The sequence below is a fragment of the Equus caballus genome, chromosome 17 (assembly GCF_041296265.1).
Source record: "Equus caballus isolate H_3958 breed thoroughbred chromosome 17, TB-T2T, whole genome shotgun sequence".
Taxonomy (NCBI): Eukaryota; Metazoa; Chordata; class Mammalia; order Perissodactyla; family Equidae; genus Equus; species Equus caballus.
In genome coordinates, this window is record NC_091700.1 from 40108418 (window position 1) to 40124488 (window position 16071).

At 39.1% G+C, this 16071-nt stretch overlaps 1 protein-coding gene across 1 annotated transcript in view; it reads right to left on the reverse strand.

Annotated features, from left to right (window-relative positions):
* Positions 1–16071, reverse strand: part of WDFY2 (WD repeat and FYVE domain containing 2) — a 182279-nt gene that overhangs the window by 105341 nt on the left and 60867 nt on the right. Inside the window, exon 2 of the mRNA XM_014732071.3 lies at positions 873–940. Within this exon, the coding sequence (XP_014587557.1) occupies positions 873–940 (68 nt within the window). The remainder of the gene's footprint in view (positions 1–872; positions 941–16071) is intronic.

The window sequence follows — 16071 nt, forward strand, 5'->3', positions numbered from 1 at the left end:
CAAACTTCATTAATTTTAAAGATAAAAGAGCAGACTAAAAAGAAATTTCCTATTTTCGGGAGCCAGCTCTTCTCCTCCTGCAGGAGAACTTTTGCCAGTATAAGAGTCTAAAAATCAGTCATAACATTTTTTAAAAACTATATTTCAAAGATTCGCTACTTATCAGTGCAAGGATGTATTTCTCACATAAAATCTTAGGGAAATGAGATTGACTTCTTTTTTTTTTTTTTTTGAGGAAGATTGTCCCTGAGCTAACATCTGTGCTAGTCTTCCTCTATCTTGTATGTGGGACCCTGCTACAGCATGGCTTGATGAGCAGTGTGTAGGTCCATGCCCAGGATCTGAACCTGTGAACTCCAGGCCACTGAAGCAGAGCATGCAAACTTAACCACTACACCACCAGGCTGGCCCCAGGATTGACTTCTAATTAGAAAGTTTCAATCCTAAGCAAATCCTTTTGAGAATTGAATGTTCAATGCTGAATGTCTTGAATTTGAATAAATAACAATAATGCAAGAACAAATTTACTTCACAAATGTAATCAACGGACAAAATTTTGAGTTGTTTAAGGAAGTACTTGACAAAAAAGTTAAAAAAAAACAAGAGAGAGAGAGATGGCTGTAATCAGAGAGCTTATGTCCTTCTTCCATTAATCTTATTCAGAAATTATGAATATATAGTCAATTTCAGACCAATTTTCTTATTTTACATACTGAGAGCTAAAATGATTTAATATGGCACTTTCCATTAGAATGGTAATCCTAACCCTCAGGCATCGCTACTCAAGAAGAAGACACAGAGAAGGCAATCTTGGAAAGAAGGGGAGTTGGAGTCCATGTCTGATTTTTAAAGACAGAGATCCAGATACTTACAAGGCATTGCATGGTATATGCTTGGCCAATATTGTCCACTGTCTCTCTTTAACCATACACGAACTGTCCTGCAACAGAAAGAAAGGTGTGTGTTAAATCATAGTAATTTTAGTCATGGGAAAATGTTAATAGAAAGAAACCAAACCTCCTAATGATATATGTATTTAGTTTATATATAACATATCTTAATCATATACTATATATATCTCAACTATATATATACTATATATATTCATGCATATCACTTATGTTCTCTAAAGATCCTATGTTCCTTAAATTTAAGGTTTGTATACATTTAGAATTACTATGAGTTTTTAAATATTATCCTCATTATGTCTATATACATGGTGGAACAGAGATAATATTTGAAAATTATAATTTTTGTTGTTATTTTGCCTTTCCAAGTACACGACTTTGCCCTAGTCTGCTAGAAGCATTCATCTGCCTGGGGAGTTATTTGGTTTTCCTAGTAAAGGAAGTGTGAAGAGATAAAATGAAGCAATATGCAGCATCTGACATGCACAGAAGGATTACATACTAAGTCCATCGTTTTACAGGCTAGGCCATTGTCTTGAGAGAGCGTTTTCACAAACGTGGTCTGGCAATGGTAAGCTCTGAGACTCAGATTTCCTGAGCTAGAGGGTTGGCCATGGGGCCCACCATGGAACAGGTAACCCTGCAGTAAAGGTTATAAGTGAAGTTCTAGGCCAGACAGAGACATGGCAGATACCCAGGAGAGCTCAGAGAAGAGGAGCCAAAGAGAGAATAAACTAGTCCAGGAGCACCACCAAGTTCTTATCAACCAGAAAGGCCCCACTATGAGTTACACGAGCCATGACATCATCTGCACATGCCAGCAAGGAAAACACAACCAGGAGGTTACAGGACATGGCCCCAGAGACCAGAGAAGTAGTAGACATCAAACCAAGGGGAATGAGCAGTTCTCCACTGCTAAGAGATCACATATGCCACATCTCTCACGCCACATGCCCAAACCATCCCAGGATAAAAAGCAGACAAAGAGTGAGCATTTTTATCTCAAAGAGAGTTCGACACTACCTAAACAGACTATTTAACTCACCATACTAGACTAAGTTTTAAATTGTATTAAATTTTTTCCCTGAGCTACTCAGTGGGTCTCCCACATGGAGTAGTAGGAAAACGACTAAATTAACTACAGACAAAATAAAGAAATGCCATTTTTCTCTGCACAGCCACAAGATAGAATGTACTGATACACAGTGACACCACCACATATACAGGCAAAATTCCATCTTTTTGGTCAACTATCCTAATTTGTGAGATGGACAGGCATAATGGTAAATAATTCGTAAGAAGTAATTTGATACAGGTCCTATTTATACACACATCAGCCTTCACCTAAACAAATTCTTTTACAATATATGCCTAAACAAATTCTTTTACAATAGTATAATACTTTAATATGGAGATTATTATCTCAACAAGAATAAATAAGGAGTGATATCACAGAAAACGGCAGAGTAGAGCAGGAATCAGTCCCTATACCAAATCAATTACTGAGCTGGCAAGAACTGTTAGAACCACTATTTCAGAACTCTAAAGTCTAGCTGGACACTTGCAGCATCCACGGGAATGCTTAGATGAAGAAAGAAGCTGGTATATGTCAGTAAATTTCACACTTTGCTGGCAGCTACCACTATGCATGCCTCATCCTCGTAGCAGGCAGCTATAGGGACAGTGGCCCATGTTCATGGAGTAGCTTGCTGGTACAATGGTGAGAACCTCATCCTCCAAAATTTGGGGATGTGTGTTTTGATTTGCTTGGCAGTTCACTGAGAGACTAGCAAAAAGACTGGCCATTGTTTCAATCCCCTAGGGCTGAAGGGATTCCATGGAAATATCTGTCAAAAGAATTTAAAGAGACAAAAGACCTTTTTTTCCTTTATTAAATTCAGACATTAAAAGAAATCACTGATTGGGGCGAGCCCAGTTGCACAGTAGTTAAGTTCACACGTTCCGCTTTGGGGGCCCGGGGTTTGGCAGTTCGGATCCCAGGTGCAGACCTATGTACTGCTTATCAAGCCATGCTGCGGCAGGTGTCCCATATATAATGTAGAGGAAGATGGGCATGGATGTTAGCTCAGGGCCAATCTTCCTCAGCAAAAAGAGGAAGATCAGTGGCAGATGTTAGCTCAGGGCTCATCTTCCTCAAAAAAAAACCCAAAACAAAACAAAAACAAGTCACTGGTGATCTCAAGAGATAACAGAACAGAGACTTCAGTGATCACATACAACAAGGAATAGAGCCTTTACAAAAATAGTTTGGAAAAGTCACTAAACAGGCAACTGCAGAATTCAACAAGTAACAGCAGCAGCCACTGGAGAGGAGAGAGAATGATTTTCAGGGTGACTGCATTATAATATTTAGAATATCCAGATTTCAACAAAAACTTAGAAAGTATGCAAAGAAACAGGAAATGGCCCATTCATAGGAAAAAAAGAAAATGCCAGAAACTGCCAATGAAGAAGTCCAAATACAATTTGCCTTACTAAACAAAGGCTTTAAATTAACTGTCTAAATATGCTCCAAGAGGGGGCTGGTCCAGTGGCATAGTGGTTAAGTTTGCATGCTCTGCTTCAGTGGCCTGGGGTTTAAAGGTTGGGATGCTGGGAATGGACCTAGCACTGCTTGTCAAGCCATGCTGTGGCAGCATCCCACATAACACAAAGGAAGATTGGCACAGATGTTAGCTCAGTGACAAGCTTCCCTCAGCAAAAAGAGGAAGATTGGCAACATGTGTTAGCTCAGGGCCAACCTTCCTCACAAAAAAGATAAATAAATAAAAGCTAAGTAAATAAATAACTAAATATGTTCTAAGAGCTGAAGGGAAACACAGACAACGAACTAAAGGAAATGAGGACAAGGATGTATGTACAGGTAGGGAATATGAATAAAGAGACAAAAATGATAAAAGGGAATCAAATAGAAATTCTACAGCTGAAAAGTACAACTGCCGAAATAAAAAATTCATTAGAGAGCTTCCATAGCAGATTAGAGAAGACAGAAGAATCAGCAAACTTCAAGACAGGACAACTGAAATTACCCAGTCTGAGGAGAAGAAAGAAAAAAGAATGAAGAAAAATAAACAGAGCCTAAGGAATCTATGGGACACCATTAAATGTACCAACATATATATTATGAGAAAGAGAAGACACAGAGAAAGAGGCAGAAAAATATTCGAAGAAAAATGGCTGAAAACTTTCCAAATTTGATGACAGGTATAAATCTATACATCCAAGAAACTCAATGAACTCCAAGAAGGATGAACTCAAAGAGATCCTCAAGAAACACATAATAATCAAACCATTGAAAGCCAAACAGAAAATCCTGAACGCAGCAAATTTTTCATCAGAAGCCTTGGAGGCTAGAAGGCAGTGAGATGATAATGTGCTAAAAGAAAAACACTGTCAACGAAGAATTCTATATCTGGTTAAACTATTCACCAAAACTTCCATATCTGGCTGAACTATTCTTCAAAAGTGAAGGAGAAATTAAGACATTTCTAGATAAACAAAAGCTAAGGAACTTTATTACTAGCAAATCTTCTCCAAAAGAAATGCTAAAAAGAATTGTTCAGGCAGAAACAAAAGGACAGTACTTGAAGCCATACAAAAAAATTAAGATCATTGTAAAGGAACTACATAGGTAAATATAAAAGCTAGTATTACTGTATATTTTGTCTGTAATGTCTCTTTTGCTTCCTATATGAATTAAAAGACATGCATAAATCAAGAATTTTAAGCCTATGTTAATACGCACACAATGTGTAAGGGTGTGATTTATGACAATAACAACAAAAGGGCCGGGACAGAGGTAAATAGGAACAGAGTTAATGTATGCTATTGAAACTAAGTTGGTATCAAGTCAAACTAGATTGCTACAAATTTAGGATGTTAAAAATCCCCTTGGTAAGCACTAAGAAAATAAAAATTATACAGCAAAGAAAAGAATCAAAATAGTACACAAAAAAATCAAACATAGAAGGAGTTAGTGGGGGAGTTGAGGAACAAAAAGGATATGACATACAAAAAAAAAAAAGCAAAATGGTCCTTCCTTACTTATAAGGAAGTCCTTCCTTATCAGTAATTACTTTAAAGGTAATTCAATTACATTTAATCTATTTACATTTAAAGTAATTTACATTACATTACTTTAAATGTAAATAGATTAAACTCACAAATTAAAAGACAGGTAGTGGCAGAATGGATTAAAAAAACATGTTTCAAATTTATGCTACTTAAAAGAGACGCTCTTTAGACCCTCAAACACACATAGGTTGAAAGTGAAAGGATGGAAAAAAGATATTCCAAGAAATAGTAACCAAAAGAGAGCTGGGGTAGCTATAGCAGTAACAGACAAAATTGATTTTTAAGTCAAAAGTTTTGCAAGAGACAAAGAAGGACATTATGTATTGACAAAAGGGCCAGTTCATCAAGAAGATATAACAATTATAAATATATATGCATCAAATAACAGATCCCCACAAGACATATCAAGTAAACACTGACAGAGTTGAATGGAGAAAAGTTCTACAATAATAGTTGGAGACTTCAATCACTATCTTCAATAATAGATAGAACATCTATACAGAAGATCAAAAAGAAAACAGAGGACTTGAACACTATATACTAGCTAGACCTAAGAGATATCTAGAGAACACTCTAGTCAACAGCAGAATACACTTTCTTCTGAAGTGCACATGGAACATTCTCAAGATAGATCATATGTTAGGCCATAAAACAATTCTCAACATATTTTAATAGATTGAAATCATACAAAGTATCTTCTCCAACCACAATGAAATGAAACTAAAACCAGTAACAGAAGAAAAACTGGAAAAATCACAAGTATGTGGAAATTAAACAACATAACCTTACAACCAATGGGTCAAAGAAGAAATCACTAGGAAAATAAGAAAATACTTTGAGATGAGTGAAAATAAAAATACAACATACCAAAGTTTATGAGGGGCAGTGAAAGCAGTTCTCAGAGGAAAATCTACAGCTGTAAATACTTACATTAAAACAGAATAAAAATCAACATCTTAACTTTACAGTTTATGGAACCGGGAAAAGATGAGCACACTAAACCCAAAGCCAGTGGAAGGAAGGAAATAATAAAGATTTGAAGAGAGAAAAACAAAATAGAGAATAGAAAACCAATAGAATCAGTGAAACCAAAAGTTGGTTCTGTGGAAAAAATCACCAAGATTAACAAACCTTTAGCTAAACTGATTACAAAAAACAAAGAGAAGATGAAATAATTAAAATCAGAAATGAAAGTGGAAACATTATTACCTATCTTAAAGAAACTGAAAGGATTATAAGAGAATACTATGAACAACTGTATGCCAGCAAATTTGATAATCTAGATTAAATGGAACAATCTTCAGAAACATACAATCTATCAAGGCTGACTCAAAAAGAAATAGATAATCTCAACAGACTTACAACAAGTAAAGAGATTGAATCAGTAATCAAAGACCTCCTCAAAAATAATAGTACAGGGCCAGGAGGCTTCACTGAATTCCATTAAACATTTAAAGAAGAAAGAACAGGGGCTGGCCCTGTGGCGCTGTGGTTGAGTTTGGTGCATTCCACTTCAGTGGTCCAGGTTCATAGGTTCAGATCCCAGGCTTGGACCTAAATCACTCATCAGCCACACTGTGGCAGGGACCCACATACAAAGTAAAGGAAGACTAGCACAGATGTTAGCGCAGGGCTAATCTTTCTCAGAAAAAAAAAAAAAAAAGAATGAGCAACAATCTAATTTAACCTTTCAAAAAACAGAAAAGGGACTATTTCCTAACATATTTTTGAGGCTAGCATATCTGACACCAAAGTCAGACAACGATACCACAAGACAATTATAGACCCATACCCCTTATGAATATAGATGAAAAAAATCCTCAAGAAAATTCTAGCAAACCAAATCCAACAGCACACTAAAAGGATTACACACCATGACCAAGTGGAATTTGTCACAGGAATGCAAGGGTGCTTCAACATAAGAAAATCAATCAATGTAATACAACACATCAATAGAATGAAGGGGAAAAAAGACATGATTATCTCAATAAACACAGAAAAACATTTGACAAAATTCAATAACCTTTCATGATAAACAGCACTCAGCAAACTAGGAATAGAGGGAAATTTTCTTAACCAGATAAAAGATATTCTTAAAAAACTCACAGTTAACATTATACTCAATGGTAAAAGACTGAAGCTTTACTCCTAAAATCAAGTACAAGACAGGATGCTCACTTTCACACTGCTACTCAACATTACTGGAAGTCCTCGACAGAGTAATTAGGCAAATAGAAGAAATAAAGGGCATCCAACTTGGAAAAGAAGTAAAATGATCTCTATTTGCAGATAACATGATTCTAAACATAGAAAATCCCAAAGAATCCACAAAAACACTACTACACCTAACATTCAAATCAAGCAAAATCTCAAGGGACAAGACCAACATACAAAAATCAGTTGTGTAGAAACACAACTATGATACACCAGCTATGAACAATGTGAAAAGGAAAGTAAGAAAACAACTCCATATATAATAGTATCCAAAAGAATAAAACATATAGGAATAAATTCAACCAAGGGAAGTGAGAGACTTATACACTGACAACTACAAAATATTGGGAAAGAAATTAAAGAAGACACAAATAAATGGAAAGACATCACACGTTCATCAATTGGAAGACAACATCAAGACGACAACACTCCTGAACGCGAACCACAGATTCAATGTAATCTCTATCAAAATTCCAATGGCCTGTGGGCTGGCCCCGTGGCCGAGTGGTTAAGTTTGCGCGCTCTGCTGCAGGCGGCCCAGTGTTTCGTTGGTTCGGATCCTGGGTGCGGACATGGCACTGCTCATCAAACCACGCTGAGGCAGCGTCCCACATGCCACAACTAGAAGGACCCACAACGAAGAATATACAACTATGTACTGGGGTCTTTGGGGAGAAAAAGAAAAAAGAATAAAAATCTTTAAAAAAAAAAAAATCCAATGGCCTTCGTTGCAGAAATGGAAATATCAATCTTCAAATTCAGATGGAATTGCAAAGGGCCCCAAATAGCCACAAACAATATGGAAAAGAAAAACAAAGCTGGAAGACTCCCACTTTCTTATTTCAAAACGTACTACAAAGCTACAGTAATCCCAACAGTATAGTACCAGCATAATGACAAACATGAGGATCAATAAAGGAGAGTTGGGAGTCCAGGGACAGGTCCAAACATTTATGGCCAATAAATTTTTGACAAGGGTGCCAGGACACTTCAATGGGAAAAGAATAGTATCTTTAATAAATGGTGCTGGGACAACTGGATAATTACATACAGAGGAATAAACCTGGACCCCAACCTCACTTCATATACAAAAATTAACTCAGAATGAATCAATGACCTAATTATTACAGCTAAAATGATAAAACTAGTGGAGGAGAATATAAGGGTAAATCTTCACAACCTCGATTCAGCAATGACTTCTTGGCTTTGACACCGAAGCACAAGCACAAAAGAAAAAATAAACTGGACTCCAAGAAAACTAAAAATTTTTGAGGGGCCAGCCCAGTGGTGCAGCAGTTAAGTTCGCATGTTCTGCTTTGGCAGCCCAGGGTTCGCTGGTTCAGATCCCAGGTGCAGACCTACGCACTGCTTGTCAAGCCATATTGTAGTAGGTGTCCCACATATAAAGTAGAGAAAGATGGGCATGGATGTTAGCTCAGGGCCAGTCTTCCTCAGCAAAAAAGAGGAGGATTGGAGGCAGATGTTTGCTCAGGGCTAATCTTCCTCAAAAAAAAAAAACCTAAAAACTTTTGTGCAACAAGGAACATCATCAAGAGAGTGAGAGGACAAGCTACAGAATGGGAGAAAATGTTTGCAAATTATATCCAATGGGGTTTTAGTGCCCACACCACATAAGGAACTCTTGCAACTCAACACATAAGGACAACCCTCCTAAAGGGTGGGCAGACTTGAGTGGACATTTCTCCAAAGATAAACAAATGGCCAACAAGCACATGAAAAGATGTTCAGCGTCACTGATCCATAAGGAAATGCAAATCAAAACCACAAAGAGATACCATTTCAAACTCACTAGGAAGGATATAATAACAATTTTTTTAAAAAGGAAACTAACATGTTACAGAGGCTGTAGAGAAATAGGACACCTTGTATGTTGCTGGTAGGAATGTAAAAGGTGCAGCCTCTATTGAAAATAGTTTGGTAGTTCCTCAAACAGTTAAACAGAATACTATAGGACCCACCAATTTCACCCCTAGGTATATATCCAAAAGAACTGAAAACCAGTATTCAAACAGATACGTGTTCATGTATGTTCGTAGCAGCACAATTCACAATAGCCAAAAGGTGGAAACAATCCAAATGTCTATCAGCAGACGAATGGATAAACAAATTGTGGTATTATATGCATAATGGAATATTATTCAGCCATCAAAAGGAACAAAGTACTGATGGGTAATAGAATGCTCTTCTGGAATGATGAGAAGGTTTTGAAACTAGAGAGAGGTGGTGGTTGCATAACACTGAGAATGCACTAAATGCCACTGAATTGTACACTTCAAAGTGGCTAATTGTATGTTATGTGAATTTCACCACAATAAAAATAAAAAAAGAAGAATTAATACAAACTTTGCCTGGAGATGAGGCAATCATCTGTGATGATGAGATAACAAGCCTGAGGACAAAAGCTGACATACTTAGGACCGCAGAGATGAAGGTCAGAAAGAGCCTGGAGCCTCAATAAAACAGAACCACCAACCCTTTAGATGAACTTCAGACTTGTTTGTGAGATGTTTACTTCCTTTTTACCTTAAGCTACTGTTAGATGGATTTTGTTACCAGGATCTGAATACATGTTAACTGATAGAGAAGATACAGAAAGGAATGTCTGTGCTTAGGTTTTGGGTTTGTCGAACAGCATGGATGATGTTGTCATCCACTGGCGACAGGAACACTGGAAAAGGACCAGATGTGGGATGAGTATCATGGGATCAGTTCTGAACGTCTGAGTCGGAGGTGTCTTTGACTTAGCAAAGAGTTCCTAATTAGTGAAAAATGAGAATTATAACAGAACCTATTGCACGAAGCTGTTGTGAGGATTAAATGTAAGCTTCTTGACACAGTGCTTAGCACATCAGCAAGCACTCAGTAATTGCCAACAATTATTATTATTGTCACCATCATCACTATTATTTAAAAACACATTTATCAACCGTAGCTTGGGAGGGTTCAAGATCCTAAACCTTACCTGCTTTGCCAAAACACTGAACAATGTAATCCTTGATATAAGGGACTTCACACTCCATCTTACTAAGGTGTCCTGTCAATGACTTATCCATTCCTTTCTGCATTTCTTTAACATGTACTGAACATCTGCCAGGTGCCACGCATTGTGCAGGAGCTCCGTGTGGACAGAACAAGTAAATATACCACTAAAATAGTGAGTGAAACCGGCTGCGAGCTATTTTATATCTATGTAGGGTGTAGGAAAGGTATCTAATCCATGTAGAGAAGGGCGACAGGTTCGGGAAATGCTGATTCTAGAGAGACGGCATTACCAATTACTTTATTTCATTCACAGCATTGGACACAATCTGTTACTTGATCTACCTACTTGTGAGTGTATTTATTATGATTCTACCACTAGAAAATAAGATTCACGAGGATAAAAAAAATTCTTTTCTTGCTCCTTACTGTCTACCCAGAGCCTGGTGGAATGCATGGCACATGGCAAATAGATGATAAAGATCTGTTAGACGAATGAAAGTACGTGTTAGTCCTATGTGGCAGAGACTGCTAGTTGCCTACACTAGATTCATTCTCCTCTTCTTCCTTAGCAGCAGTTATACTGACCTGAGAGGGATGGGCAGAGCACAAAGGCCAATAAATAGAAGACAACAGACCTCGAGGTAGACAAGATGCTTGGCAGAGTTCATTGGCTATGGACTACCACAATAAGGGAACAAAAAGAAGTCTACTGGGCTTTTTGTTGCCGTTGTTTTCGGTGAGGAAGATTGACCTGAGCTAACATTTATGCCAATCTTCCTCTATTTTGTATGTGGGACGCTGCCACAGCCACAGCATGGTTTGATGAGCAATGCGTGTGTCTGTGCCCAGGATCCAAACCTGCAAACCCCAGGGCACTGAAGCAGAGCACACGAATTTAACCACTACACCACTGGGCCAGGCCCTCTACTGGGCTTTTGAGGGGACTATTTTGCCAACAAAATTCCAAACGTGGCCACCCAACAATTCATCAAGGTAGGTATGATCATTAACGTCACGTTACAGATGAGGGCTCTGAGGCACAGACAGGCTCTGCAGCCACAATTTGAACCCAGACTGTCTAACTTCAGAGGTTTCTCTCTCAACCACTACACTGTGCAGAACTGCTTCCCTAATACAGGAGGGAGAGGAAGGTGGGAATACACAGTGGGCTTCATTGTGGACATACTGAGTCTAAAATAACTGTAAATCAACAGAATGGCGATTACATGTGGACTAGCTTCTTATGAGGGTGAGAGCTAAAGCTGGCACCTGAGCTCTGCGCACACAGCTTGTTACACTTCTGAATGTCAGCCAAATCAATGCTTGTGGTCTTCCAGATGCATAAATTATAAAGTGAAATATATTTAAGTGATAGTGTCTCTAAAAATCCCAGAGAAAAAGGCACACACCAATACAGCTAGTATAAGTTTGTTTTAGGACTTTCTATTTTTTTAAGTAGCTACATAGTTAAAAGGGTGGCAGGATAATATTAGTTTTAATTTTAATAGTAACAAACATTTCTACAGAAATAACAGCCCCCGGGACACTCTGCCTATAAATTTAATCCTTACAATAGGCCTACGAAATAGAAATCATCCTCCAGAGATAAAATCTAAGGAAGGCACAGAGAGCTTAAGCGATTTCCCTGAACTAATGTGTGGATGCAGTTATTTTAAATTCTCTTCACTAAACATGCTGCCTTCGTTACACAAACATGTATTAAGAGCAAACGATGAATTTTACAATTTAAAAATAAAATTATATAAGAATAATTGTTCCCTTATCTTCAGAGGTATAACAGCAGTTTAAAAAAGAAAAAAGGTACTGCATCCTAGAGGTCAAAAGTACACTTGGATGGCTAGGATTTCCCTAGATAAACATAAATTCCACTATACAAAGTGTATAAGTAAGTATTAATTGTTGTGCAAATTATATTTAAAAAGTAACCAAAAAAGTTTTTAATAGTAAATGAAAACCTTTTTCCTTGAAAAAAAATCTAAGGAAAAAACCAGCTGTGATTAAGTCATAGTTAAGCCAGCAGAGGTCAGTGTATTGGAGAAGAAAAATGCATGACCCTGCTGAAAGACCGGGCAACTGCATCCCCCCAACAGCCCTGTGAGCGCAGCAAGTCACAGGGCCCTCCCCCTACCCAGTGCAGGGCAACGTCCACCTCTCTGGGTCCTGTTTTCTTCTCTCCCTGCCTCTTCCTCTCCCCCAGGCTCTCAGCCCTACGCAGAAACTGACACTGGGAGAGTTGGGAGAGTTGGGAGAGAGAAGCAATGCTCATCTCAAAAATAGAAAGGCAAGCTACCCCTGGTGGGCCTCAGTCAGTTCAGCTGCTGGGCTATTTTGAAAACAGCATAATGTTATTCTATGTTAGACACACTGACCACATTTCCACAGGTAAAAATTACTTTTAACGACTGGTCTTAAATATTATTATTTAAACCTAAAAAAGTTTTTCCTTTGTTTGTTAAGGTTAAAAGAGATGTTACATAAATGGTAGCATTTATCAAAACTCCACTATGATCAGAGCTGGTGTGCTCCTCAACTGAGCTCTAAATACAACCAGAGAAGGAACCATACTTTACCATACTTGGCATCTACCCCAGGGCCAAGCCCCACCCCAGGTCCAAACGTGGTGCTCATTGTTTGTGATAGACCAAAAGGATCAGTCAAAATCCCCTCTGACAGCCACCACCCCCGACCTGTCCACCGTCATGAAGTTTTCTCCTTCCACCTGCACAGAGGGCCTGCGCAGAATGCAGCAGAGCAGCTGGGCTGACACTGAGAAATCTGTACACTGTGCTGGGTGAGACGACGGGAAGGAACCATAAATCCTTAATTTCATAGTCCAGTGTCTACTAATACTCTAAAGACATAAGAAAAGGAAGGGCATTCCCATCCTGACTCCCATCTCACTTAAACTCCCTCCAAAGAACCAAACCAGCGCCTGGCTCAGCTACAACCTTAATTAGGATGAGTGTGACCTCTTTTCAGGCAGCCCTCAGCCCAGTAGCCAATACCACACACAGGGGTCTGGACTCAAATGTTCAGTCAAGCAAGGGAGTCAAATGCTCCCTTTATGAGATCCCCCAAATGTTAGTTTGATTGACTGTCATGTTTGGAACTGTGCTGATACACATAAGCTGGCAGTAGAGTTTCGTTAAACACAGTTGGTGAACTCTGTGTGTGCGTGCGCAGGCGCGTGTCTGTGTGTGTATGCGTATATACATATATATATGGCCAAGCACCACACCAGGTCCACCCCCCCCCCCCCAGTCCTATCCAGGAAAAATATACTCTCTGTTCTATATTCTAGGAATCTCTAGTCTGCTTATACTGGTGGGGACAATGAACTACAGGGACTAGAACAACTTGGATTTTCCAAGACCATTAAAATCTAGTCCCATTGCCCTACAAGTGCACATGTACATGCAATCATTGACTTATTGATCATTAATTCATTCGACAAACATTTATTAAACACCAATTAGGTACTAGTATGTGAAAAGCACGAAGACAAACAAGTGCCACCTCTGTTCTCAGAAGCTCACCACGCACTGTGGGAGACAGATCAGAGAGCACTGCAAATTAGCAGGTAAGAGCTAAGGTAGAAAGAAAACTATGCTGTTATAGGAGCACATGGGGGCATCTAACTCTGACGATGGAGCCCGGGACAGGTGATGCTAGAGAGAGCTCCCCAGAGACAATGGCGTCTGAAATGCAGGCTGAAGAGGCACTTCCCAGGGGAAATGGAGAGAGGGAACAGAAGAGGGAGAGGGAGTGGGGGCCTGTTCCTGGCAGGGGCAGGAGCACATGAGAACAGGGAGGCAAGAGCAGGCAGGGGAGGTGGCAAGGTGGGAGTAATGAGGAACAAGCCTGGACAAAGAGCAGGCAGGAGGCCACGAGGCACTTTGTACGCCTTGCTAAAGACTCTGGATTCTACTTTGACTACAATCGGGAGCCGGTGGAGGATAAGCAGCCAGTCACAAAATCATAATTTTTTGTTTGTTTGAGGGAAGCCTGGTTTCACTGAAGGAGTAAGTTTGAAGGATATGGGCAATAAAGCAGGCAAAAAAGATGAGGCCCTAGAAGAGAGAAGAGGACAGATTTTAGAGCATTGAGGAAGTAGAAGCATCCAGACTTGGGGGCTGACTGGATGTGGGGTGCTGTGTGAATGGTGGTGCCATTTGTGGATGGCAATGCTGACTCCATCTTGAACTTGCTGAATTTGGGGACGATCCAGTTAGGGCTGTTGAGGAGTGAACTGCCTGCCTACTTGGAGTCCAGAGACAAGACTAGAGCTGAAAATTAAGATTTCAGAGTCACCAGCACATAGGAGTAGCTCAGTTATTGGTGAATAAGAAGAAAAGAGGGCCAAAAACAAACCTTTGAATAACACTAACAGTTAAGGAGTGTAGAACAAAAAAGATCTGTGAAGATCTTAGTGTGGACCGCCAAGAAAGTTTAGAAGAAGCATCATTTATTTCTCAAACACAGCATATGTCCTAATTTTGATCCAGAAAATAAGGTCAGTATAAACATACCTAAGAGCTGAACCAAATTCACAGTGAAAACGTGCCCACAATAAAAAACTATCTATATAGGTCACTTTTCTAAGAGAAGAGGGAAGATTGGGGGTGGTGACAAACAGTATACCACAGGTTGCTAAGCTACTGAATAAAATAAGATGGGGCGTCTACCCATGCTGAAATCCAGGCTTCTAAAATGTGCCCTAGAATGATGCAACCTTCATTAGTTACCATAGCAATGAGCTTCATTTCCCAGGGGACAATTGTTATTTTTGCCACCACTGAAGTAACTTGGGGGGGAGGGTAGTGAATCTTACTGTGTTTTGAAGACCCTGAATTTTCAGAGAATACTCTTCTAATAGATCCCGCATTACAACCTCAATACAAACAGAAGGCAGCCCCTAGCGATCCGCAAACTAATAGAAAAACTTTGAGCAATGGGATGTCAGTCGTCTTCTTGTAGTTTTCACAGTGACTTGTTTAGAGGGGAAAAAATGCCTATAATGCAGAAAATGTTGCAGAAATTCTTGGAAAACATACCTGAAAGATTTTTTTTTAAAAAGGCTTCTTTCTTTATGATTATTTGTAATAAAAACAAACTGTCAGATTCTCATTATATGCACTCAGATCACATGTAGTAAATAAACTAAACCCAATCTTCTACAGAACACTGTGTATCTCTGTATTGAGGGTTTTTCCACAGATAGACAGAGGCTGCTGTGTGGAGTGAATTAAAGCAGCCAGGGGTTTAAGATCCAGGGGGCTCAAGCTGGGCGCTGTCCAGCTTCTAGACCACTCTGCCAAGGAGCTCAGATCCAAGCATTAACCATCCCGCTACATCAGACCTAAACAACTTTGCTGAATCACAGACACTTGAATTTCTCTTCCTCCTAGCTGCAGCAACCTAGCAATCAGCGGCTAGCTGGAGAAGAGGTGTGGCTGTTTTATACTTCAACACCTGAGCTTTTAATGGCATTCCTGCTTCAAAAACAACAAGAACCACTCTGGTCATTTGCAGTCATGTGCTTCAGTGAGGTGTGCTCATTACAGCCCTTGGTAAGCCCCTTGGCATTCTAACCAGCAGGGTCATTTCTCACAAATGAAAGGCTGTGAAAGTCTTTATCATTTAAAATTTTTAAAATCACAATCAAGAGGCAATATCTTCATTCTTTTTTAAATCTATAAAATGAAGTCTCAAAATAAGGTTAAATGGACATGTATGTCAGGTGAGAAATTACAAACACACACAAACATATGGAATTGAGGTCTTTCTCAGTCAGTAGTAAGAGCCTTGAGAGAAAGACGTCCCCACAAGG